Here is a 24,451-nt window from a genome sequence, read left to right on the forward strand (position 1 = left end):
ATGTGGCAGGATAAAGCAGTGAAAATACTCATGATATAGCATACACTTGAACTGATAAGTTTTTGCAGATGGCCTCATCCACAGCAGCTCATCAATCCACTCCTGCTGCTTCTTTAAACTGGCAGTGAACTAATCTGAATCTCCTGCAGCTAACACACTGACGAGAGACAAGTACCTCTCGCAACCCCACATCAGATAATCTAACTATCACTTTAAGAGCCAAACACCATCTCAGTGTAGTTTTACATCTCCTCTCTCAGGCTTCTCTCTGGAGCTCTAGTAACAATAGTTCAATCGGCCAATCAGAGTAGAGGTTCTGAGCCTCTCTTCTTATTGGCTGATTGTTTTCTGAGTGATCCAATAAGAATATAGCAGATTTCATGTAAACACTCAGAGAAACCAAATCCTGCAAGGTTGGATGGTGGATGGTAGTTGGATGTTGGGTCCAGGTGGGCGGGGCTTATGGCGTGGCTGAGGGCGGTGACTGCAAAGTCCAGAAGTCCTGACGGCTGGTTTTAAGGCTCAGTTTCTGAATACAGGCTGTGTGCATTTCTCTGTGGACTGAGGCTTTGATACTTTCACAGTATTAATATAGAACCTAGACCTGCTTTATAATCAAAAACACATGGAAATCCACCTTTATACTATATGGGACCATTAAAACATTTCTGATATTTAAATAGATAAAATATTCTTAGCCCTCTAGACCAGTGATAATATGACACCTGAGTTTTGGTACACATACCTTACTTTAAGAAATATAAACATGTTCTTCAAAAAGTTCAGAATTTTCTAACTTCTTGACTAAAGACAAGCTAGATCTTTTCCTAAAGGAGAGAGTCTAAAGAAGGTTCAGTCTAAATTAGCTCATTAAAGATTAATTCCAAAATTAGCTGAAGTTGAACAGTTTTTGATTCATGTGCTGCAGACACTCCTCTGTCAACACTTAAACAGTAATGACTGAAAAAAATGGAGGGAAAGTGATGATGTTCCTGTTGAAACCTCGTAACAGTCAAACCTCCCTGATGAAAAACCTCACCTGGTTCAGCAGGTGAGCAGCTGTGGTGCACAGGCTGGTCAGCACACCTTATTGTCAGGCCTAATGAGACAACCTGAGATGGGCCACTCATCTGCTCCGTGAGCTGCGAGTTAGAGAGTGGGGAGGTATACTGATGACTTGTGAATAATTTAATGCAAAATTATGTCATGGCTGCAGGCCAATAATTTGATAACTCATGGCAGGGATCAGCTTTCAAAGGGTCAGTTGCTGAATACCTCCAAGCAGTGCTTCTTTCTGGGATGTCTGGTCCATTAGTGCCATGAAGCAACAGGTGGCTGCATCACTTAGCTATTGTTTCACAAGCTGAATTCAGCACCACTGATATGTGATATTCTTGAGTTCAACAAAGGGCATCACCAAACTTCCCCTTTGAAAGTTTTCCTTTATAGTGTTGTCTTACAACTTAATGATATCACTATTTACCCTGAGTAACTCACTATTAGGGGTCCACCCCCAAAGGGGATGGGGCCATGTATGCAAGGCAGCACCCTAACCACTTGGCCTCCTTTTTAAAAAATTTTTCCAATGGTAAAAAAGGTACTGTAGCTTACACCGTAAATGTCATGTTAGCAAATTTTTCAGAGGAGGACGTCACGCACCAAAAATGACACATATACCAGTAGGTGGTGCTATAATCATAAAATTAGCATTTTCGCAATCTCCATTACAGCTTGGGCTGTCAAAATACTTTTGTCATGTCAATCTCTCTATTCATCTGTATCTATGCCCCATTAGTCTTTAGCAGATTTTCAGGCCATTCACAAAAATTTGAAAGTGAAAACAAAACTAGTCAGAGGGCGTTCATCCAACTCTCACCAAATGTGGAGTACATCATCTTCAGACGATGCTGTCGAAAAGTTATCAAAGGAATTTGGACTCATCAAAATTTAGAAATTACGCATTTTTAAACCTTTTTCTTTAAGTTCAATTTTACATAAACGCTCTTAAATCAAAGTTGGCTGAAGTGATTGTAACTGAACTTAGCGCACATATTGGGATTCTAGGTCCAAGCTTTGATACACAGTCAGGCGACCAATGCAACAAGTTTATATCTTGTAATTTCTGCAAAATTCAGTTTGCACGAGCTAGGGTCATGACTCAGTTGATGCATAAAATCTGGTAATGATTGATTACACTGGGCTTAAAAAAATCTAAAATTTCTGGACATTTGACCTTCCAAACTTTCAGTGGACATCAATTCAGACATCCATCACTCTGTATTTTTCTAAATATACTAAATCAGTTAGCATTGATATCTCCACAAGTCTTCATTTAAATTCAACCAAACCTGACACAGACATTCTCCAGATGGTAGATATTATGTTTTTAAATGGTGTTCAGATCGGTCAAACAGTGAGTTCGCTATAATATTTCAAACTTTGTTCAAATTTGTACTGTATGCACAGTAATTTAAATTAATTTCACTTACACTTCAATTACACTTGAGAAAAGCATTGTGTGATGTGATATATATAGATAGAATTTATATATATATATATATATATATATATATATATATATATATAAAATATACAGTGCATCCGGAAAGTATTTACAGCGCTTCACTTTTTCCACATATTGTTATGTTACAGCCTTATTCCAAAATGGATTAAATTCATTTTTTACCTCAAAATTCTACACACAATATCCTATAATGACAGCATGAAAAAAGTTTGTTTAAAATTTCTGTAAATATATTACAAATAAAAAACAAAAAAATCGCAACACAGCCTTTGCTCAATACTTTGTTGAAGCACCTTTGGCAGCAATTACAGCCTCAAGTCTTTTTGAGTATGATGCTACAAGCTTGGCAGACCTATTTTTGGGCAGTTTCTCCCATTCTTCTTTGCAGAACCTCTAAAGCTCCATCAGGTTGGATGGGGAGCGTCTGTGCACAGCCATTTTCTCTCCAGAGATGTTCAATCAGGTTCAAGTCTGGGCTCTGGCTGGGCCCCTCAAGGACATTCACAGAGTTGTCCCGAAGCCACTCCTTTGTTATCATGGCTGTGTGCTTAGGGTTGTTGTCCTGTTGGAAGATGAACCTTCGCCCCAGTCCGAAGTCCAGAGTGCTCTGGAGCTGGTTATCATCAAGGATGTCTCTGTACATTGCTGCATTCATCTTTCCCTCGACCCTGACTAGTCTCCCAGTTCCTGCTGCTGAAAAACATCCCCACAGCATGATGCTGCCACCACCATGCTTCACTGTAGGGATGGTATTGGCCAGGTGATGAGTGGTGCCTGGTTTCCTCCAGACATGATGCTTGGCATTCAGGCCAAAGAGTTCAATCTTTGTTTCATCAGACCAGAGAATTTTGTTTCTCATGGTCTGAGAGTCCTTCAAGTGCCTTTTGGCAAACTCCAGACGGGCTGTCCTGTGCTTTTTACTGAGGAGTGGCTTCTGTCAGGCCACTATACCATACAGGCCTGATTGGTGGAGTGCTGCAGAAATGGTTGTCCTTCTGGAAGGTTCTCCTCTCTCCACAGAGCAACGCTGGAGCACTGTCAGAGTGACCACCGGGTTCTTGGTCACCTCCCTGACTAAGGCCCTTCTGCCCCGATCGCTCAGATTGGCCGGGTGGCCAGCTCTAGGAAGAGTCCTGGTGGTTCCAAACTTCTTCCATTTACGGATGATGGAGGCCACTGTGCTCATTGAGACCTTCAATGCTGCAGAAATTTTTCTGTACCTTCCCCAGATCTGTGCCTCGATACAATCCTGTCTCGGAGGTCTACAGACAATTCCTTGGACTTCATGGCTCGGTTTGTGCTCTGACCTGCACTGTCAACTATGGGACCTTATATAGACAGGTGTGTGTCTTTCCAAATCACGTCCAATCAACTGAATTTACCACAGGTGGACTCCAATCAAGTTGTAGAAACATCTGAAGGATGATCAGTGGAAACAGGATGCACCTGAGCTCAATTTTGGGTGTCATGGCAAAGGCTGTGAATACTTATGTACATGTGATTTTTGTTTTTTTAATTTTTAAGATATTTGTAAAAGTTTCAAGCAAACTTTTGTCACTTTGTCATTATGGGATATTGTGTGTAGAATTTTGATGTAAAAAATGAATTTAATCCATTTTGGAATAAGGCTGTAACATAACAAAATGTGGAAAAAGTGAAGCGCTGTGAATACTTTCTGAATGGACTGTATATATATATACGTTTTTTATCTGTCCAGCATTGTGTCCCCCAACTGTTTTTTTTTATTTCCCTCTCTCTGCCTTTTGCTTATGAGGTTGATTTGACATCCTTATTTCCCCCACACATCACACATGCACACTTCATTCATCCACACACTGCATTCATTACTGACCTAGCTGACTGACATTATTATATTGTCACTAAAAACCATCATAGAAACTTGATAACAATAATGTGATTAGTCTATTTATCTGTAAATGTTTAATTTAGGTGAATATTTTAACTTGAGCTGAATTAATTCCTACAGTTTCTCTCGGTTAGATTAAAGAGCGTGTTCACCAGCAGACCAGACAGACCAGTTCTGAAGGTGCTGACTATGAACAGCATGGTCCTGGGTTCAGTACTTGGGGGATCATATTTCATCATGATTAAGCCTTCAAAGATCATTAACGTAGAATTGACATGTTTTTTCAAATTCCACATACAATGACACTTATTGACATGAAGGTGACGCTGTAACAATCAAGTTTGCGTTTTGACAATGATCTCCAACAGCTTGACCTTGGTCCTGTGCTCTGATTGGACCCTTTATTTCTAATAGAGTTATTTCCTTCTGATCTCAGGCATGACTGGCAGACGTGATGGAGAGTTTAAAGACACAATTTGATTTTCCCAGCCCTGTAATTCAAGCACAGGTAAGCTGCTGACTCATGGTGAGACTAGAGGGTGACATGGGAGTGAAATTTGTTTTGTTACCTCTGTAACTTTTCGATCTAGTTATATCTGTGTCGTGTTTCTTCTGTCCTACAGTAACGCCACAGGTAGGGCTGGGTTCTGGAAGCCAGTTCCATTTTGGTTTGGTTTTGTTCACAAAATATTAAAATTTTAATGATAATGTTACTGCCAGGCGTTTAAGAAGGCAAGTGTTTGCTAACATGTTTGCCATATTTATAAATACATACAGCTTTATAAGTTGGGAATGTTGATCCATCAGAAGATATATTTCTCAGTGTAGTTTTACATCTCCTCTCTCAGGCTTCTCTTTGGAGCTCTAGTAACAACAGGTCAGTCAGCCAATCAGAAGAGAGGATCTGAGCCTCTGTTTTCTGAGTAATCAAATAAAAATATAGCGTATTTCATGTAAACACTCAGAGAAACCAAATCCTGAAAGGTTGGATGGTGGGTCCAGATGGGCAGGGTTTGGGGCATGGCTGAGAGCGGTGACTGCTTTGTTGTGACATCACAAAGTTCCAGAAGTCCTGACGACTTGTTTTAAGGCTCATCTTCTGAATACAGGCTGTGTGCATTTCTCTGTGGACTGAGGCTTTGATACTTTCACAGTATTAATATAGAACCTAGACCTGCTTTATAATCAGAAACACATGGACATCTACCTTTAGACTGTATGGACCTTTAAGTAACCCACCACCTTTGACACTCAATTGAGTGCCAAACATTGTAGACTTTAAAAGGTGGCCGTAACAAGTTTGTAATTAGCTTCATCACAGTGAATAGAGGCTGTGAGTATAATCTCAGATTAGGCTGCTGCAAAGATGCCTGAAAGCGTCTCTGTGAAACTACACTGCAGAGAAGGTTGCTGTGAGCAACTATAGCCCCTGTGAAGAGTAAAATGTCTCAAAAGTAAATTTAGGCTTGTCTTCTTTTTTTTGCAGACAGTAAGAAATCTTGTTGCTGCTGTGCTAAAGGAGAAAGGACAAAATGGACAAATCACGCAGTCGTCCCCTCAGGTGAGTTACTCATCAAAGTAATGTTCTGAGGCGGTGAACAGGCAGGACTGTGTAGGATCTGGTGGTGATTTCATTTTGTTTTATATTTTTATTTACACCATCTTGTGCAACATCTCCAGTAACAGTTTTTCTCTAAGTTCAAGAATCCATTTAATAACAGAATGTGTTGGAGCACCAGTTGCTTCCATGTAATCAGTGTTTAGTTGTAAATGTAAATGTTTCATAATAATATCAGCTAGAAAGTATAAAGGTAATTCACACCCCAGTACCTACAGATAAAGGATGGTGTGCAGTATGTTTGGCAGTAAAGCCTCATTTATTTGATGCCTTCAATCTAAACTTGGATGATTGTCCTTGGTGGACTGTGTTGGTGTTGTGGACCAGGGCCCAGCGCTGGAGGCTCTGTGGCAGCAGTGCTGCAGTGACTGTGCTCTGGTGCGTTCAGCCTGCTGTGATGCCGTGGTGCTGCTGGTGGACCAGGGCCACGCAGACCTGCACTACGTCCTCAACAGCGTCCTTAACCTCCTGCCCTCTGCCAGGTACACAACACACACACCTTTCTTTTACTTGTTTGCAAAAACAACTTTGGGGACAACTTAAAGGATAATTCCAGTTAATTACAACCTTTTTTCATAGACTTTATTCTTATCAGCACGTTAATGTAGAAACACAGCTATATCATTAAAGATATGTCACACATGGAGTCAGACAGTCAGATCACAAAATGGGACAATTTGCAATAAATCAAGAATTCTCCTTTCAGCTGAACCTTGAGAAAAAGAAAAGACTCTTGTAGACGTTGGACTGGATCGTGACCTTCTCTCTCTCTCTCTCTTGACTTGAACTGTCAACAGAAACGCCCAGGGACTGATAAAGGTCATTGGACGGCTGCTGCAGAGGCAGGCAGACCAGAGAGACAGAGAAACAGCCTTCGGCTGCCCTTACTCCATCAGGTCTGTCTTTGTCACACGCACAGTATGTAGCCCTGTGGTGTCTGTTTAAATGTCTGATATAAAAAGCAATTAACTCTTTATTAGAATAGTCTGCCTATAAAGAGTTTTGATGGTTGAATATTTGTATATACATTGTTGAACATTAGAATATTCAACAAAGATTAGTTTAATGTTACAAATACTCTGTAAACTCTCTGTAGTTGGAAAATCAAAGATCTGTTGGGATGCTCCTAACGACTTCTTTCCCTGAAATTTAAATTCAAACTACACAACTAGTCTAAAAGTAAGAAAACAATCAGAAAACTATTAAAATTGAGGACAGTGCGATCGTGATCACATCATCTGTGGATAAACAATATCGTATTGGATTGGTTTGCCCAGTGTGGCTAACGTTAGCCTGTGCTAGCACCAGCAGCCTTACTACCCTGCAGGTTAATGTCCACATGCCTGTGCTGAATGTGGTGATGTCAGTTTATTCTGACTCACTTTATATACAGCCTTACTTTCACTGTCTACATCAAAACTTTTACTGGATGTAAATGGACTGATGAACTTATGGAGAGCTTTTCTATCATACACACAACCTCACGATACGATGGGGCAATTCGGGGTTCAGCCCAAGGACACTTTGACATGCAGAGGAGCCAGTAGTTGGACCACTGACCATCCAATTAGTGGACGACCCGTTCAGCTTCCCGAGCCACAGCCGCTCCACTGTCTTCTGTCCTGCTTTCCACCTTGTTTACAACATACAGACTTTAGTGGGTGGGTGGGGGTGCTGTCTGCCTAGGTCGCAGCAGTGATTAGTGGCTGGTGGCTATGTAACATCTTAACAAAATTTTCAACAATAATACAGCAGTGTTTTCTGTGTAAAGATATAGTGGAGTGAGGGTGTCCTGAGCGTAGAATGAAGTCACATCCCCTTGTGTGTGTTGTGATCTGAGTTTCTCTGTTTTTAGTTTTGGTAACCAGTCTGAGAAAGTGGGATCTTTGTGCATGTCCCTCGTTTGTCTTTGATAGGTGAATCCCGCCTCCATCCAATACAGGCGATACAATTACTCCCCAGTCGGGGACTTCTTGGTGGTAAAGGTTAGTCTAACTGGTTGGATATCCTCAGGCTGATATAGTGCAGTGCTGTGGACGCACACTCCACTCCTCCTCCCCCCTCTCCTCCTCCTCCAGCCTTAGATCTGCACCTCTGCCAAGATCCTGGGGGCCTCCTTAATCAGTTACAGCGGGTGATAAAAAGACTGGGCTGCTTTGTCAGTTTTTTTTCCCTTTTTCCTTCATGTTTCTCTTCCTCTCTCCTGCTCTCCATGTTTTTTTTCTCTACCTCTGACGCCCTTTCATCCTTTTTTGTGTTTGATCCCTCTTAACCTCTCCTTCTCTACATCTCTATCCCTACTTTCTTTTGCTCCTTCCTTCCCTTTGTCCTTTTCTTTCTCATTTTGTCTTCATCGCTGTCTCTGCTGTCTGCGTCTGTCTGGCGGTCTCAACCTCCCTGGTGGGAAGATGAATGTGTGGAGGGCAGCAGGGTGGCGCCGTTCGACTGGCAGTCTGGCCCTCCATTGGTCGTTGGGCATGGCACCGCTGGGTAACTGTAAATGCTGTGGGATTAATGGGAGATGCACACTGGTGCCCATTGTTGACCGTCTGCTTGCTGCTGCCCCGTGCAATCTGCCACAGAGACTCTGAGCCACTTCAGCACCCAGCAGGACCAGGGAAGGTTCAGGGCCAGGTCCACCACACCAGCTCATTTGTCATGTGGTGTTAGCCTGGCTGTAGTAGTGTAGCCGGACCTGACTGTCCCCTGCAGACTTTCCCACATACTCAGGGGGGGGTTCTGGCCTGGGTGCTCAGGTACAGTGACATGATCATTTGCTCATTTATATTGAAATAAAGATTCATCCTGCAGCCCTCTCATGGATCAACCACTTGGTCTTTGCGTTTGGTTTGTTTATAAGGGAAGTTAGCATGAGCAGTAATAGCAAACAGCTAAACAGACAAAGAAAAGGTCACAAGCAGAAACTCAGTAGACAATAAACATCAGACGTCACTACAGCCTGACTGATACTGGATTTATGTGGCCAAACTAATATTGATATTTAATAACAATACAGTGCATTAGCTGATATAGATTTTTTACATGTTTGGACAATGTAGTTAATAAAAAAAAAAAATCTGCTCATGTCTTGCTCTGACATTTTAAAATGCATCACTTTTGCTGTGTTTATGAGTTTTTGAGCCTCTAAAACAGAGTGTTTCAGAAATGTGGCTGGGCTGGAAACAGAAGCCTTTGTAAATGATGACGCAGACACACCTCACCTCCTGATTGGCTCTTATCAGCCTCGACTACCAGTGGCGATGCAACATGGGTGATGAATTACAAGTGTTACTGATCTTGTTGTCTTTGCAGCTGTTGTACAGTTAAATTCAGCATTTTAACGCTACAACTGTCTTTGCTGCTCCTCATTCATGGTATTTTCTGCAATTAACCAACTGCAGAGTGGACAAACTACTTCCTGTTTACACCATGCACGGTCATGTGATGTGCGTTTTTAAAATGCCATTTTAAATAAAAATTACCTTGAACGCATCTTTGGCAGCTCTGTACTAATTTTATCATTTGGGCCGGGAAATTGGATTTGTAATTTGCAAGGAAGTTTCTGTATGTTATGTCGTAAAGAGCTTAAAGATTAAAAACTGCTGCTAGCACTTCGTGAAGGGTCATGTTTGAGTTATGTTTGCCTGGTTGTGCTTTCAGATAGTAAATCAGGTCTGTGGTTGAACCCCAACTTCACCTTCACAGTGGTTCAGCTACGACTCTTTTCAGTGGTGCGCTGGCAGTCGGAGTGAATATCAGTAGTTAATAAAAATTAATCTAACTTATCTAAGTAAATGTTAATTATGGTTTCAAATTAAAAGCCCTCAGCAGAGTCATTGTAATTGCGACTTCATGCATTGCTGGTGATAATTTTTAAAATGTATTTGGCAGAAACACTCAGCCTCAGAGATGATTGCAACCTGTAGACCTCCACAGGAGGCTGGGCGTTACAGCGGACAGATTCTTCCTGGCTCATTTGTCTGCCAGATTGACTCAGCTGTGAACTTGGAGTTGAACTAAAAGGAGGGAGCTCTCTGTCTTGACTTCCTGCCTCCTCCTTTGTGTGGCAGCTGAAAAGTAGAAGATGGTGTGAGAGGCTGATGGATGGGAGCTGTATTGAAGTTGAAGGTTTGGGGATGGCCACGGGGAACCTGAGGAGGGGAGGCAGAGATGGTCAGACAGATAACACCATATGAAGACTGGGAGGGAAGGAATTCAGCCCACGCTGCAGGCTGTCACAGGCACGGACATGCTCAGCCACTGAACTTCCTTCCTACACTTAGATATGTGGTGATTGATGTTAATGCATTGGTTAAGTGGAGCTGATGGTGGTGTTCACCCCCCCACACACCAGCCCTGTTTGTTAACCTCTGGCCCATCTGAGCTGGAGTCTTAACAATACACAGAGACTTCACCTTGGATTTGACCCCAGTGTTTTGTCTGGACTTAATGGGTTTGCAAATTTAGGGATAATGGAGGCTTCACTCAGGACAGATAGAGGCTGACAGCCTGGTGACGGTTGCACTGACGATCCCTAGATTTAGAATTTCGATTCTATCGTCTATTTTTATTTAAATGATAAAGAGAACCAGAAGCAGATATGTTATTCTCTTAATTACACACAGTCTTCTTCTTCACACGTGACCCACAATGCAACTCAGCCGCTGGTAGCTGGTTTGGAGATTTGGGTGTTTTGCTAGTAGCAGCTAATTCATTGTAGAGTGTACACCTGTAACCCCACCCAGTATCTCTGCAGCAGGTGAGAAATGAAACCACTGGAGGTCAACAAAAACTAGGTTTTCAGCTGCAGTTCAGTTGCTCTTTGAGTTGTTGATAGTAGTTAAGTTTCATAATCACGTATACACTCTCCTGTAAAATTTTAACTATTACAGCCTTCCACTGTTTCCATAGTTACCACACTATGATAATATACCTTTGATAATGTACTTTGCCATTGTTTTCTATGTTATATTTAAATATATTTAAATGAAGTAGGGCTGTTCAGAAACTAGCATAAAATAAAATAATATCTGCTTTAATATCTGCTGTCTTCGACAGTATGTTGATATTTCCTGGCTGGATTGCCATGAATTTGGTGCAGATATTCAAGGCAACCTAATAACTTTGGCAATTTTTCCTCTAGTGCCATTATGAGGTTACATTTGTGGTTTTTGGTGCAATATCTCCACATTGGACATGTTTCCCACAGGATGTATCGTAATAACCTTTGCAATCCCTTAACATCCAGTAACATCTGTCACATGCGTGAGAATAAAAGCAGAACTGGTCTGTGGTGTGAAGATGGCCTTTGTTCTGCCTCGTTGTTTTACAGGACTAGCCCTCACCCATACATCACAGCCCTGGAGAACCGCGTGGACTGCTGGCCAGCTCTGCTGCTGGAGATTGATGATTTCATTCAGCAGGCTGCTGACAGGTCAGCCACAGCAGAGGCCTTGAACCCTCCATCCAATCACTCACTCTTCAGTGCATGAATTACAAAGCTATCTGTGAAGAACACCCATCCTAAATAACTCACCACACCACTGGTAGCTGTTATTGTACAGTAATGACAAATAGGCACAGATACATCCCAGAGCACAAAGTATGGGACATACATCATTTTGTTCATAAGGCTTTACTGGTATTGACCTTTAGATGCCTCCAGGTTGTATTTCTGACAGGCTGGAGATGCTTATTAACACATTGTGTATATGTGCAATGCAGAAAGGAACCAGCCTACATCACCATGCTTGCCCCCTTCCTGCAGTATCTGTACTGTGAACCTCAGAGGCAGCCCCAGTATGCCCTCCTCCGACACAGCCTCCTCAGGGTGCTGCTGCCCACACATCCCAGAGCTGGATCAGTCCACCAAGACAAGGACCGGGAGAAGCCCTCCACAGTGTCTGACATTCTGCTGCGCTGCCTCTGCCAGCTGGTTCCACACATGCAGGTAACAGTGATGTGGAATTGGTGCATTCAGGAAATGATCCATGAGAGGCAGACACAAGTAACTGCTATGATTAGATTTTTTTTTAAAGATGCTGTAAAAAAAAAAAAAAAAGAAAAATTCAAATGTTAAACACATGTTTACACCACCTCAGGAACTGATGCGTTTAATTTGAAGTATTTATAGAGTATTTATTTTCAAAGAAGAAGTAACAAATTCTTCCTTTTACAGTGAGAAGTTAAATTTATAGGTAATAAAACAAACATTTTAGTTCAGTACACTCAGGGGTTTTGTCGCTGCAATCTGATTGGTTGGTCTGGTATTATATAATAGCTTAGGGGGTAATGTTAGTTAATGTTAGCAACATTAGCCAGTAGATAAATATTACTGTATAACTAGGGTTCCTAAGTTAGTGAACACTATTTATTTATTACTTCACAAAGCAAACACAGCATATTTCACTATATTTGTAGTTTTTCTGGTCATGGTCTCCTTTCCTTCGCTCGTCACTTAATGATGTCACTGTTTCTGTTTTTTACAAAATAACTACTGAATTGCCCTTTTTTGTATATGATATATTTTTAAAGGTCTCATATTATATAAAGGTAGACGTCCATGTGTTTGTGATTATAAAGCAGGCCTAGGTTCTACATTAATACTGTGAAAGTATCAAAGCCTCAGTCCACAGAGAATTGCACACAGCCTGTATTCAGAGACTGAGCCTTAAAACCAGCCGTCAGGACTTCTGGAACTTTGTGTGAAACTTTTATGTGAAGGATTAAAAAATTTCCAACTTTGTTGACTCCAAGTGGAAGAATCAAAAAAAGGCATTTCAGCATATGGCAGCGACATTTTCTACAAACAAATCATATGATATAAATATCTTTGAAGATGCTATAATCTCAAAAAAAAAAAAATTACACATAGCTTACACATAACTTTTAAAAATTTCTGGATCCAAGTGGAAGACCTATTTCATGGACCTGCAGCAGCCAGCTTTGGAAATATGACAGTAATTTTGTTAAAGGTAAAAATGGTGTGGTTAAGAGGTGTTGTTGTGCTCTCTGTGCTGACAGGTGGACAGTGTGGAGGCGGTGCTGGAGCTGTGTGGATTCACGGATGCTCTGCTTCAGGGTCTTGCTCGGGCCTCTGAGGAGCAGCGGAGGACTGAGAGAGCCAGCCTGCTTCTGGATCTGCTGTGCGCCTGTCAGCGTTGCCTCAAGTTGAATGGAGACTGTCGACCGCTTCTGAACCTGTTACAGCAGCTCCTTCCTGCCTGCCAACAGGTTAGCTCTGCTTCAAGGACTGAATGATAAATATAAATACCTCACTCACATGTACAGCCCACTGTACAGTCCGAGCACTGTGTAAAGCTGTGCTGTTATTTCTAGGAGCTGCCAGTGGACGAGCTGATGATGGGTGTGGCCCTGCTCCTGCTGGAGGCCCCTGCAGCTCAGCAGACCAGCCTGCTCAATTTGGGTAAAAACTGTCTACAGTTTAAATGAATGTGTATCTTATCACAACGATGGGGAGGTAAACAGCAGAGTTACAGCTTTCATGTTACAAAGTGATGTGCCCTGAGTGTGTGCTTGCATGCATTTGATTGGCCAGTGCAGTGGCTTGACACACGACACTGTAAAAGTTCAACTGTTTGGCCTGATAATTCCCTTTTTAGTCAGTTTCTTCCTTTGATGTCACAGCTTATCTCCATTTCTCAGCCAGTTTGCTGTTAAGAAGTCATTATATCCCATGACTTAAAGACACATCTTCACATTATCAGGAAAATCTGTGTTGAATCATATGTATCATTTGTAAGAGTGAAGTTCTGCAGTTGGCTTTTATGTGGATGACCTGAAGTTACAGGTTTCACTAATTTGCACCTGGTAACCAGAGATCCATTAATTAATTTTTTTTAAGAATAGCCTACGGGACATTTTACAGTGTAAAAATAAACTTGTCACTACTTCCATCAACCATCTGTCCTTAGATATGATAACTGTTCCAGCTCAGTCAGGTCTAAAGACATTGTGATTTGTCTCAAGACTTTTTATGTACATTTTCATTTTGCACATAAAAACACACAGATCAAAATGCACCTGTAGAAAGCTCTTGTCATCAGTGAATTCTCCTATCCAGACACCAACTTAGACAGTCCACAGTAGGATCAGGGTAAGACAGGAAGAGAAATCTTCACCTGCAAATAAAATAATCTGCACACATCAAAAATACCAACCTACAAAAACCTGCTGGAGGATAAAACAAATGCTCATCTACTCATCTTAAAACACAAACCTCAAAGTGGCTTATTTGTAACATTTCATTTCTACTTGATCATAACCAGGTGCACAACAGGTCTTAATATGAAACTCAGTATAGATGAATATGTTGCCGTTGTGAAGGCTGCACCACATGTTTCAATACATCAGGAACTGTCACAGCTCATGATCTGATGCATTTACCAGGTCGCATAATTTTCCTGAAAATATCTTAGAAAGGAACCGATTCATGGTAACAACTTTACAGTTTGGTACTAAATTCATCAAGTACTTTTCAATTTAATCAGTTTGAGTTGATTGTGAGCGTAATGCAGTCTTTGAGTCAGTGCATAGAATGTGAACTACAGAACTACTGTCTCTACAGAGGAGCACACAAGTTTCCAATAATAAATCATATCAGTTTAGGTTTAAGTGGATGTGTGTGTAACTGCCATATCATTTTCTGGTTCCTCATTAACTCAAATAATTGCATGAATCTTTTTTCATGTAACTGGTGCCAAATCAATAGATTCAGAAATAATAAATGTCCTAATTACTGATAATAAAAACCTATAAAATACTGTTTTAGCATTGCATCAGATTTAAAGGCATGATGTGGTCAATAAAGTGATTTATTCATACAGTATAAATTATAGTGGAAGGTTCCATGATCCGTCCTTGCTGCATGTTTAAATGCCAAGGTGTTGCTCTGCTGTTAATTTCATTTTTTCTCCTGCCTTGTTTTACTTTACAACCTAATTTGTCCACATGGATCCATCACTCTTAATGGGATTTTTTTCCCCTCCCTCTCTCTCCTCGACACAGCCCTGAGTTTAGCTCCTGAGCAGGCTGAGCTGCCGCCCTGGTTGAGTCCAGTCCTGGTTCTTCCTGTGCTGCAGCTGCTGTCCTGTTCGGGCCTCACAGAGCCTCTGGCTGACCGAAGGACACACAGCCTCAACCAGAGCCTGGCCCACAGCCTGCTCCGCAGCATCAGCAGGGAGACGGATACACCCCGACAGGTAACAATGGAGGAGGCTCTCATTGTTTTATCCCTGCCTTTGAAAGCAATATCCAAATAGGAGGCTCACTGACAGTCCAACCTCTTGAACATAGTTACACAGGATCAAGTGCAACCAGTTAAAACAAACACTGTTACACAAACAGGACATGTGGGGTGGATTTAAAATAAAAAGGTGTGGCAGTGCCCAGAAGATCAGCATCACATGTCAGAGGGAAAAGAAAAACGTTAAAAACATGAAACAACATGAAAAAAGGAAGACATTGAAAAATAAGCTTTGCTAGTTTTGCTGGCGTCAGATCACTTGTGTTTCTTTATTGTGTCCACTTGAATCATGTATTTTCTTAAACTTTAACAGGTAATTTCATAGAGCTCGAGGTAAGGTTTGGTGTCAGCGCTGCCACTTTTTCAGAAAAACAAGTTTGAATAACACGTAATTTATTTGAATAAATTGCGAGCTACACACATACACATACCCCACATATCCTTGCATATAAATCTTCCAGGTGATGGCATTTTTATGAGTCTCTGGTAAAGGGCTGCTGAAGTGCAGAGTAGTAGTCAGTCAGACCAGGTTGTACACTTGACATTGCTGCACTCATCTGTGGTGCCTCAGCTGCCTCACTTGGGTGGTAAGCTAGCAAGTGAGTCCACAGGTTAGTGTAAGACAGCAGCTTTGTCTGAAGTCCACAAACAGCCTGATGTTTAGTTAGTTACTTTGCCATTGATAGTGCAGAACCTGAAACATTTCCACCCACTGCCTGTCAGATGCCTTGCTTCTGTGATTGTCTGCTCTGGACAGCTTTGCCAGTGTCTCCATTTTTGCAGCAAACAACATAATTTTTTTTATCAGTTTACTGATTGGACAAAAGGACATGCCACAGGTCAGACTGAAGCTTTAGAGCGCCCTCTGCTGGACCACAAGGCAAAAATACTTCAAACATTCTTTTTGTTTGCAGGCTGAAAATTTTGACTTTGGACAAGTGATTTCAGATTGAACATTAACTCTTTCCCCCACATTTGAAATAGAATTTGATCGTCCAGCACACTGACCTGCTTAGTTCATCACAATTTCCCCTAAAAGAGGGAATTTTTCTGTGTTTTATGTTTATAGGTTTTTGTGATTGAACCCAGCGTCTGTGCATTAACCAGGGAATGTGACGCCTTTATTCCACCTTGCCTTTTTGTGTAAAAGGTACAAACACAGAGTGGGGGGGGTGGGTGTTGTTGTTGTTTCACCTATATGGCGGCAGTGGAGGTCGTCATTGAGCCAGATCGACGTGTGTAAAAGAGAGAGCTGTCATGGCGGGGCAGGGCGCTAATGTTGTGTTCCACGTCACACCTCTGATTCCATGCTATAAGCACACACTGGTTCAGTGTAAACAAGCAAAGGTGGCACAATAAAGGGTCTTCTTAGTGACATTATATTTCAGGAGATCCAGCAGCAGCCACAAAAAGCCACAGATATCGTACAGCAACAGTTGCTTTCTAGCTAACATCTCCTTCTTATTCACAAGCATGGAGACGCTCCTGTGTCTTACTGAATGAGCTACTAAACAAATATCCAATTGGGGAAAACTACACTGCTAGTGACATTTAGCATGCTACATTGCTAATTAGCAGGTCGCTATAGCACATTACATGGCTTAAATATGTACCTGCAAATGCTAAGACTGGTCAGTTTAGATGTAGTGTCATAAGTGTCATGTCTTTATTCATTAGGACATAAACATAAACAAAGTAAATATTATAAGTGCTTTATCTGCCTTACAGCTAATTTGTGAAAATACCTGCCTTAATTTAGGTTTTCTTCTTAACGGATATGTTGTATAAAGATAAGCTCATTGTGGCAACACTGAAATTAATTTACAGTCTTTAACAGTAAGTTGAAGATGTTTAAAATGGCTGACACTCATCATTTGTTGGTTTGTTTGTGTATTTATATGTAGAATTATACTTTTGTTTAGCATCAAGTAAAATGATGTTTGCTAATTTTATTCTTTCATCTGCCTTCTTCTCCTCAGCCTGGTCCACCTTTGGTGCTTCCTCTCAGTTCCTGGTACAGTGAGCTCAGCGTGGCTCTGTCCATACTACGTAAAGTGGCAAATGATCCAGCGCCAGCCACTGATTGGCTGCTGTCGGTTCGCTCGACTGTGTCGTCTGGCCAACATCTGCCTAGCTCCCTCACCCTCATTGTGACCTATCTCATCATAACAGCTCAAGAAGATGTCTGCCAGCTGGCTTTGAACGCAAGCCAGGCTTTTGCTGCAGCCGACCCCTGCCAGGTAGATAATCCACACGGCTCAGTTCAACACTGGGGGACATCTCAAGTTGAAGCCTTTCTCTTAAGCTTTTAGAAATTGACTCAATATTTATATGAGATACTTTTCTCATCTTTCAAAAACCCAACTAAGCATAAACTCAAATACTTAAGGCATCTGAATTTGTGAAATTTTGTGATTTGCATTGAGACAGATTTGATTGTTTGTAGGGAAGCAAAAGCGGAAAAGAGAAAAACAGAAGACATTACAATACATTTTCATAAAAATCATCTTATAAATAAGAAATAGCTTAATGTTCACGCTAACAGTGGGTGTTGGAGAGAGGCTGTCCAGAGCAGAAAGGTATATATATATATATATATATATATATATATATATATATATATATATATATATATATATGTATATGTGTGTGTGTTTATATGTTTAATACTCAGCACAAACAAATAACAGTCAGGTAAAAAAACTAAGGGATTAATACAACATAATATATATTTCATGTTCATATGTCATACCCACCGCAAATTTTCTTTAATTGATTGATGAATCTACTTTGTTCCACTTTGCTGCTTTCTTGATCGTTGTTAAGCTACAATCAATGAAAAGCTGCACTGCCTGCAGGTTTCTGACATTAAGTTTTAATGAAGGATCCTTTGGCTGTGTAGCTGTTAGTTAAGTAGTTTAGTCAGAGACCGTTAAGAAAAGAGACGGCGCACTTAGTAAGTACCTGTACCTGTGTCATATGCCCCACCCCTTTAGGAGACTCTAGCCGGAGAAGTGAAAGTGGGCACACATTGTGACCGATTCTTTCGCTCCAAAGTCACCTAAGTAAATATTGGACCAATTTTTCACAAGTTCCACTATATTCTGACACTAAAATGGCGAAAATTAACCGTGTCTGTCACAGCAACACACTCTGATCTGGCAACACAGATCTTTTCTCTCTGTTGGTCTGGTCTGGTTTCACTGTGATGTCGCTTTCCAACTAGATGAACAGATATTAAAAAGATTTAAACTTGAAACCATATATTAAAAGTTAAAAGTGAATTAAAATTATTCCTAACAATAAGCTTAACAATGCTTAATATTGCTGTTATTATTATTTAACTGGTTTTAATGGGGAAACAGAGTTTTATTAGACTGATATGATCTTGAACTGGTTAGATCAGATATTAAGATACCAGATGAAATGAGCGGCAAATTTGTTCTGTATCTAGTGTTGTAATGTTTTGTCCTTGGGGCTTGAACAAACAGCAGTAGGCTGTAATAACAGGAACAAAGTATCTGTCTTTTCTTTTACTAAGGATGCAGACAGGTATGTAAAAATAAGCTATTGGTATTAGCTATTGTCACATTTCATACAAGCTGACCACACCCACTCAGGACTCAGGAAGTGTATACCATTTTATAGCCTGGGCACGGCTTGTAAAAAGAGCATCTTTGGATTAGTTACATACTGCATATCTGTCAGCTAGCGTAGCATAGCAAACATAAAGTACAGACCCACTGTTGCGGTCCAGCCAAAAATACATTTTCAAAGACCCTTAACCTCCCTTCATCTGCTGGATTTTCTGCATGTGTGTAAAGAGAGACGTTGAAACTGACAGACTTCGCCGTGGCCCCGTGGGACTGTAAATGGAGCTTCAGAAGATGATGTGAAATATCACATGGTGTTATGGGGCTGCTCATTACCCGGGCTTGTTAGACGCCTCAGACTATTCCCCCCGCTGGTCTAATTGCTCCCAGAGTGCCACTTGTGCCGTCGTTTGATGCGTTGGTAGAAGGTTATTGGCATATTTGAATCCATTGGATTTCCCAGCGTGTAGTATCTCATCTCCTCACATCTGCCTGCTCACAGCCACAAACACCCTAAACATCATCTCTTTGTTGCAAGAGAGGAGAGTAAAAACCAGACTAACCAGCATTTACACAGAAATCCCTTAACAAAAGAACCATGGACAGGAAACATTATTCATCATACATTATGTTGTAGGTTGAGTTTGACTTGTGACCAAAATTGAGCCTTTCTTTGTTATTTTCCCCCGTCCATCAGTTCTTCCAAACATGTGTTCACATGATGAATTCTTGATGTTTTCATCAGCCCACTTCTTCACAGTGGGACATCCAGGGTTCTTCCAGTTATACAGTATAATAAGATCAACTGTTAAAATGTTGAAACATGATTTCAAACATGAAACACTCCCAGATCATGTGCAAATATGTCTCCAGCTCTTACTCCTCCAACATTGATTGTTATCAACAGTTCCCAGTTTCTTAAGTCTAGTTGGTGTCCAATAATATCCATGTACTATTTAATCATGAGTAAATTTCCCTCTAGCTTCTCTGATGTTTTTGATATACTATCTGATCAATCCTTATCTTCACTATCGATGACAAGGTCAAGACAAGATTCTTTTCCGATCCCTGTTTTAGGGTTATTCTGAAGCTTTGTAGTCCAGTGCAGGATTTTGATCCTTATTTTCCACCTCTTGTGATAAAATAGTGATGGGACAACATGGTGCAGGCAGGCCCATTCTAGAGACTGGATCAGTTGTAACCCAGTGTTTAGCCAGTTTGGTTATCTAGAACAATAGATTATACACCCTGATATCTGCTAATGTGAATCAGAGGAAGCATCACAAGAGATAATTAAACTGTGCAGCCACTACACTTCTGACTACAGTTATTACAGTTATGATGTATTGTAAAATATTTCATTGATTAAAGGGTATGGTTTAGGATCAGCCACAAAGTGTTCAGGGTTTAACGTGAAGAAAAACCTCCACTGCCTTCCTCTCTGCCCCCTCCCTCTTCCTCTCAAGTCATGCAGGTGAAGTGGTTGCTATGCAACAGCCAAGGTGCAGGGACGGCAGTAAGTGCTTTATGTTTATTAACGGCTGCACACTGCAGAGATGTTGACTACATGTGTCCGAGGACCCTGAGTAGTTCCTTTTTGACCCCAGCACTACAGGGAATGATGAAGTGTTCACCCTGCAGTGTCCCTCATCCCACTCTCTAACCTCTGTCTGTGACTAACTCAATGACCAGAGTGGATGAGAGTGGAAATGAGCAGGGACTCAGCTGATCATGACCATGGGTCAGACCACGAGGGGACCGGGAGGTCAGACAGCCCCTGACGTGGCGTGGTTAATCTGTATGTTGATGCTGCCTCCACAGCTCACCCTGCTGGGGCCTGTGCATACATACAGGTCTGCATCAGTGAATATGGGTCTGCTCACTGAAGAAAGCTGGTCCCTGTAGCTTGTAGTTATATTATTAATATTTTGTAACGCAAATAATTTAAACCTGCAGTTAATCATTTTTCCAGCAGATATAGAGCAACATTTAAGTCCTGTGTTCTCATTTTAGCTCTGGTCTCGTCTCCACTAACTCCTGTGGAAAATATCTGACTCTTTAGCTGCTAAATGCTCCATGAGTTCGCCAGCTAGCTGTTAACCTAGTCTGAGCAGTGGGTTTATCAGATATTTTAGCTGCTGCTGCAAAGTTTTGGACCAAAAAAATCCAAAACAAAGAGCTAAACCAGGCTAAAAAGCACAGAGAGCTGAAGGGTTGTTTGAAAATTCTCTGTGGCTTCATCACTGTGAATGAACATTTGTCAGATTACACATATTAATTTAACTTAATTAGTTTGTTAATATCCAAGACTGTATTTGTGCAGCTTTAACAAAGCTTCTTTGAGTGAAATGTTTCCTGGGGTAAAAAAAATAGATAAATAAATTAATACATGATTAACCCTGTGCTAAAGGAACTGGAAAATAAAATGAGCAAGTCAAGAAAAACAGAGGTATAAAACATTAAATTTTAATTTGTTTTACCATGTAGTTGCAGATTTAGACTGAGGAGGTTTTTGAAGTGTCCTCACCCAGTTTCATGTGACCGACGTGTGTCTGCAGGTCCCGTCCCTCATCCCCGTTCTGTTGTTCAAACTGGGGAAGGAAAAGAATCCAGACCTGGCTCATGCTGTGCTCAACTGCCTGCCAAACCTCGGCACTCATAAGGTACTGAGCACATCTGCCCCCCCCACCCCCGTCCTACTTTACAATGAAGATGATATGATACTGCACCTCCTTTTTTCATCTCATGCCACCTCTTTGAAGAAATTTGATTCTTATTAGATTATAACTCATATTCTGAAAAACCTTTGTATGTGCAGACTTGACTCTGACTCATGACCAGGTGTTGATCCTAACCACTAACACACACCATGTGCTTTGTGTTACAGCTCTGTGTCCCCATGGTGCTGCAGACTCTCAACATGCTGTCCAGCACCCCCAAGCTGAGAGCTGTGGCAATGCGCCTCATGACTGCTCTCTGGAAGAAACAGGTCTGTAATAATAAATGGGGATCATCATCATCATCATCATCATCATCATCAGCATTTCATCTTAGATGAAATGTTTTTCCCGCCTTGACTCAGACCTGACTGTGTTCCTCCCTGTAAGGACCGAGTTTATCCGGAGCTGCAGCGTCTGCTGGGTCAGCAGGACAGCAGGGTGGTAGTTGGGAGGGACGCCCAGTGGGAACAGATCCTTGCCCGGGCTGCCTGCCTCAGGGACATCTGCAGAGAGAGGTCTGACCAGCACACACACACACACACACACACACACACACACACACACACACACACAGGACATGGCATGTGAAGTGGGCCTTCTTTGTGTGGGGTCGCGTCACAGTGGTAGCAGGTCAAGCCAATAGTCCAGACCTCCCTCTCCCCAGCAACCTTCTCCAGCTCCTCCTGGGGGATTCTGAGGTGTTCCCAGGCAAGATGAGATATATAATCTCTCCAGTGCGTTCTGGGTCGACCCTGAAGCCTCCTACCAGTTGGATGTACCTGTGGAAGGTGCTCAGGAGGACCCTAACCAGATGCATGAACCAACTCAACTGGCTTCTTTGGGCGTGAAGGAGCAGCTCTACTCTGAGCTCCCTCCAGATGTCAGAGCTCCTCACCCTGTCTCTCAGGCTGAGCACAGACACCCTGCAGAGGAAACTCATTTTAGTTGCTTGTATCCACAATCTTGTTCTCTTGGTCACTGCCCAGAGCTCATAACCACAGGTGAGGGTCAGAACATAGATCGACTGGGGAATTGAGAGCTTTGCATTCCGGCTCAGCTCCCTCCTCGCCACAACAGTCTGGTATATGCCCACTTTATCGGTGACGCCACATCAATCAGCCTATCAGTCTCCTGCTCCATCCTGCCCTATTTTGTACATAAGACCCTCAAATACTTAGCCTCCTTTGCTTTGGTCAAAAACTCTGTCCCAATCCAAAGAATGTCCATATCCCAGCTGTCAGAGACATGACGGTCTAGTTAACTGTATAAAACAGGGACTGACTAAGATCTTTGTCATTTAAATTCATTCATTTTCCTTCACAATAAAACACCTCACAAATGCACTACAGACAATAATAGCTTCAATTTTTGAAGTCAGACAATGACCCGCTGCCTCTAAAGCTTGTGGAAGTAAGTTAGTAAGTAAGTTTACACATTTAACAGGTATGAAGGTGAAAGTATCTATAAGAAAATCTGAAAATGTTTTTTCTAAACATGAAAATTCATTAGCTCATTCTTGATGACAGAAATAATCATGACACAATGATCCAAACCTTTCCTGGAGCTTTCAGCTGTATGATTAAATAGCTTTCAGAACTTTTTGTTCATGGTTCAGTCTGCTGATGAAGATCATGTGATGTGGTTGAAAAAGCTTGTAAGTGGACCTTGAGTTAAAATTGTTTTGTCAAACTATATTCGTTGTTCTTCCTCATCCTTTCCATCTTGGGCCCCCATAGATGAACTAGGCATTATCTGGGGGACAAATATATAGATTGAACTAATGTATTGATAAATCAATATAATGTGATTATTATAGTCAGTCAGCACAAGGCCTGTAACACTGCTCATTTGAGAAAATGCACTGTGCAAGGTTTGGCTGTGTTTTATACATCACTTTATTTCAGTTGTCTGCAGCTGAATTGAAGACAACTTGTTGAGCAGTGAATGAATAGAAATATACATTTCACTTGAATGGCTGATTTTAAGTTTGTTTGTTTTCACCTCAGTTGCTCCGATGTTTGTATTTTAAAGATCATCTTAAACTGTGTGTGTGTGTGTGTGTGTGTGTGTGTGTGTGTGTCTGTGTGTCTGTGTGTGTGTCTGTCTGTGTGTCTGTGTGTCTGTGTGTGTGTTAGGCCTTACCAGCACGGAGGAGACATGTTGGCTGCTATTACACACACTCTGAACCAGTGCACCAGACCAGACATGGCAACACCTGCTGCTCTCGCCCTGCAAGGACTACAGGAGCTGTGCCGAGCAGAGGTCTCACACACACACACACACGCATTTAGTTTTATATTTTTGCAGATCTTTTACATAAAGGCCTCTCCACTTCTGATCTGTGTGATCAGACAGTTCAGCTTCTTCAGAGTCTGTGTGTCTCCTGTTAGTTTTGTTGCAACTGTGCAGGACAGCTTGTACATTTATTGTACTTCAAATGAGGTTTGTGTTTTTAAAGCCCATACACTCTTTGAAGAAGCAGATCTAACTGAGCTGTCTGAACATTTTATCTGAGTAAATATCAGTAAATACTAGTAAATCTCATTTTTTGGCTTCAGTCCACTGAGTTTCACGAGGTGTATTTTACAGGTCGTGGACATCATCTCAACATGGAGGCGTCTCGGGCCGGAGCTCAGCTGTGATTCCCGTCCACTGATGGTCAAAGTTATAGCTGAGCTCCTGGCTCTGGTTCCTCAGCTCACTGTCAAGTCAGAGGAGTACGAGGTATCTGATCCTCTTCATTCAAAGGTTTTTATCATGTGTGTTTAATGCAACACCCGGTCAGTCTGTGTGGGCATCAACAAGGTGGTTTTCCAGAATTAAAGACACCATGTGGAGAATTTGGAAATCTCTTATTTTGGCAG

The 24,451-nt window shown here is 41.6% G+C and overlaps 1 protein-coding gene across 1 annotated transcript in view; it reads left to right on the forward strand.

Annotated features, from left to right (window-relative positions):
• The window catches only part of focad (focadhesin), a 51,206-nt gene that overhangs the window by 3,880 nt on the left and 22,875 nt on the right, over positions 1-24,451 (forward strand). The window contains exons 2-16 of the mRNA XM_071478253.1: positions 4,828-4,899; positions 5,878-5,952; positions 6,337-6,491; positions 6,807-6,905; positions 11,342-11,443; positions 11,734-11,959; positions 13,033-13,242; positions 13,348-13,435; positions 15,037-15,230; positions 17,254-17,514; positions 21,426-21,530; positions 21,755-21,856; positions 21,975-22,102; positions 23,723-23,849; positions 24,177-24,311. Of these exons, the coding sequence (XP_071334354.1) occupies positions 4,846-4,899; positions 5,878-5,952; positions 6,337-6,491; positions 6,807-6,905; positions 11,342-11,443; positions 11,734-11,959; positions 13,033-13,242; positions 13,348-13,435; positions 15,037-15,230; positions 17,254-17,514; positions 21,426-21,530; positions 21,755-21,856; positions 21,975-22,102; positions 23,723-23,849; positions 24,177-24,311 (2,061 nt within the window). The 5' untranslated portion in view covers positions 4,828-4,845. The remainder of the gene's footprint in view (positions 1-4,827; positions 4,900-5,877; positions 5,953-6,336; positions 6,492-6,806; positions 6,906-11,341; positions 11,444-11,733; positions 11,960-13,032; positions 13,243-13,347; positions 13,436-15,036; positions 15,231-17,253; positions 17,515-21,425; positions 21,531-21,754; positions 21,857-21,974; positions 22,103-23,722; positions 23,850-24,176; positions 24,312-24,451) is intronic.

Source organism: Trachinotus anak, unplaced genomic scaffold (assembly GCF_046630095.1).
Source record: "Trachinotus anak isolate AG129_WGS33_773 ecotype Australia unplaced genomic scaffold, CSIRO_AGI_Tana_v1 ptg000005l, whole genome shotgun sequence".
NCBI lineage: Eukaryota > Metazoa > Chordata > Actinopteri > Carangiformes > Carangidae > Trachinotus > Trachinotus anak.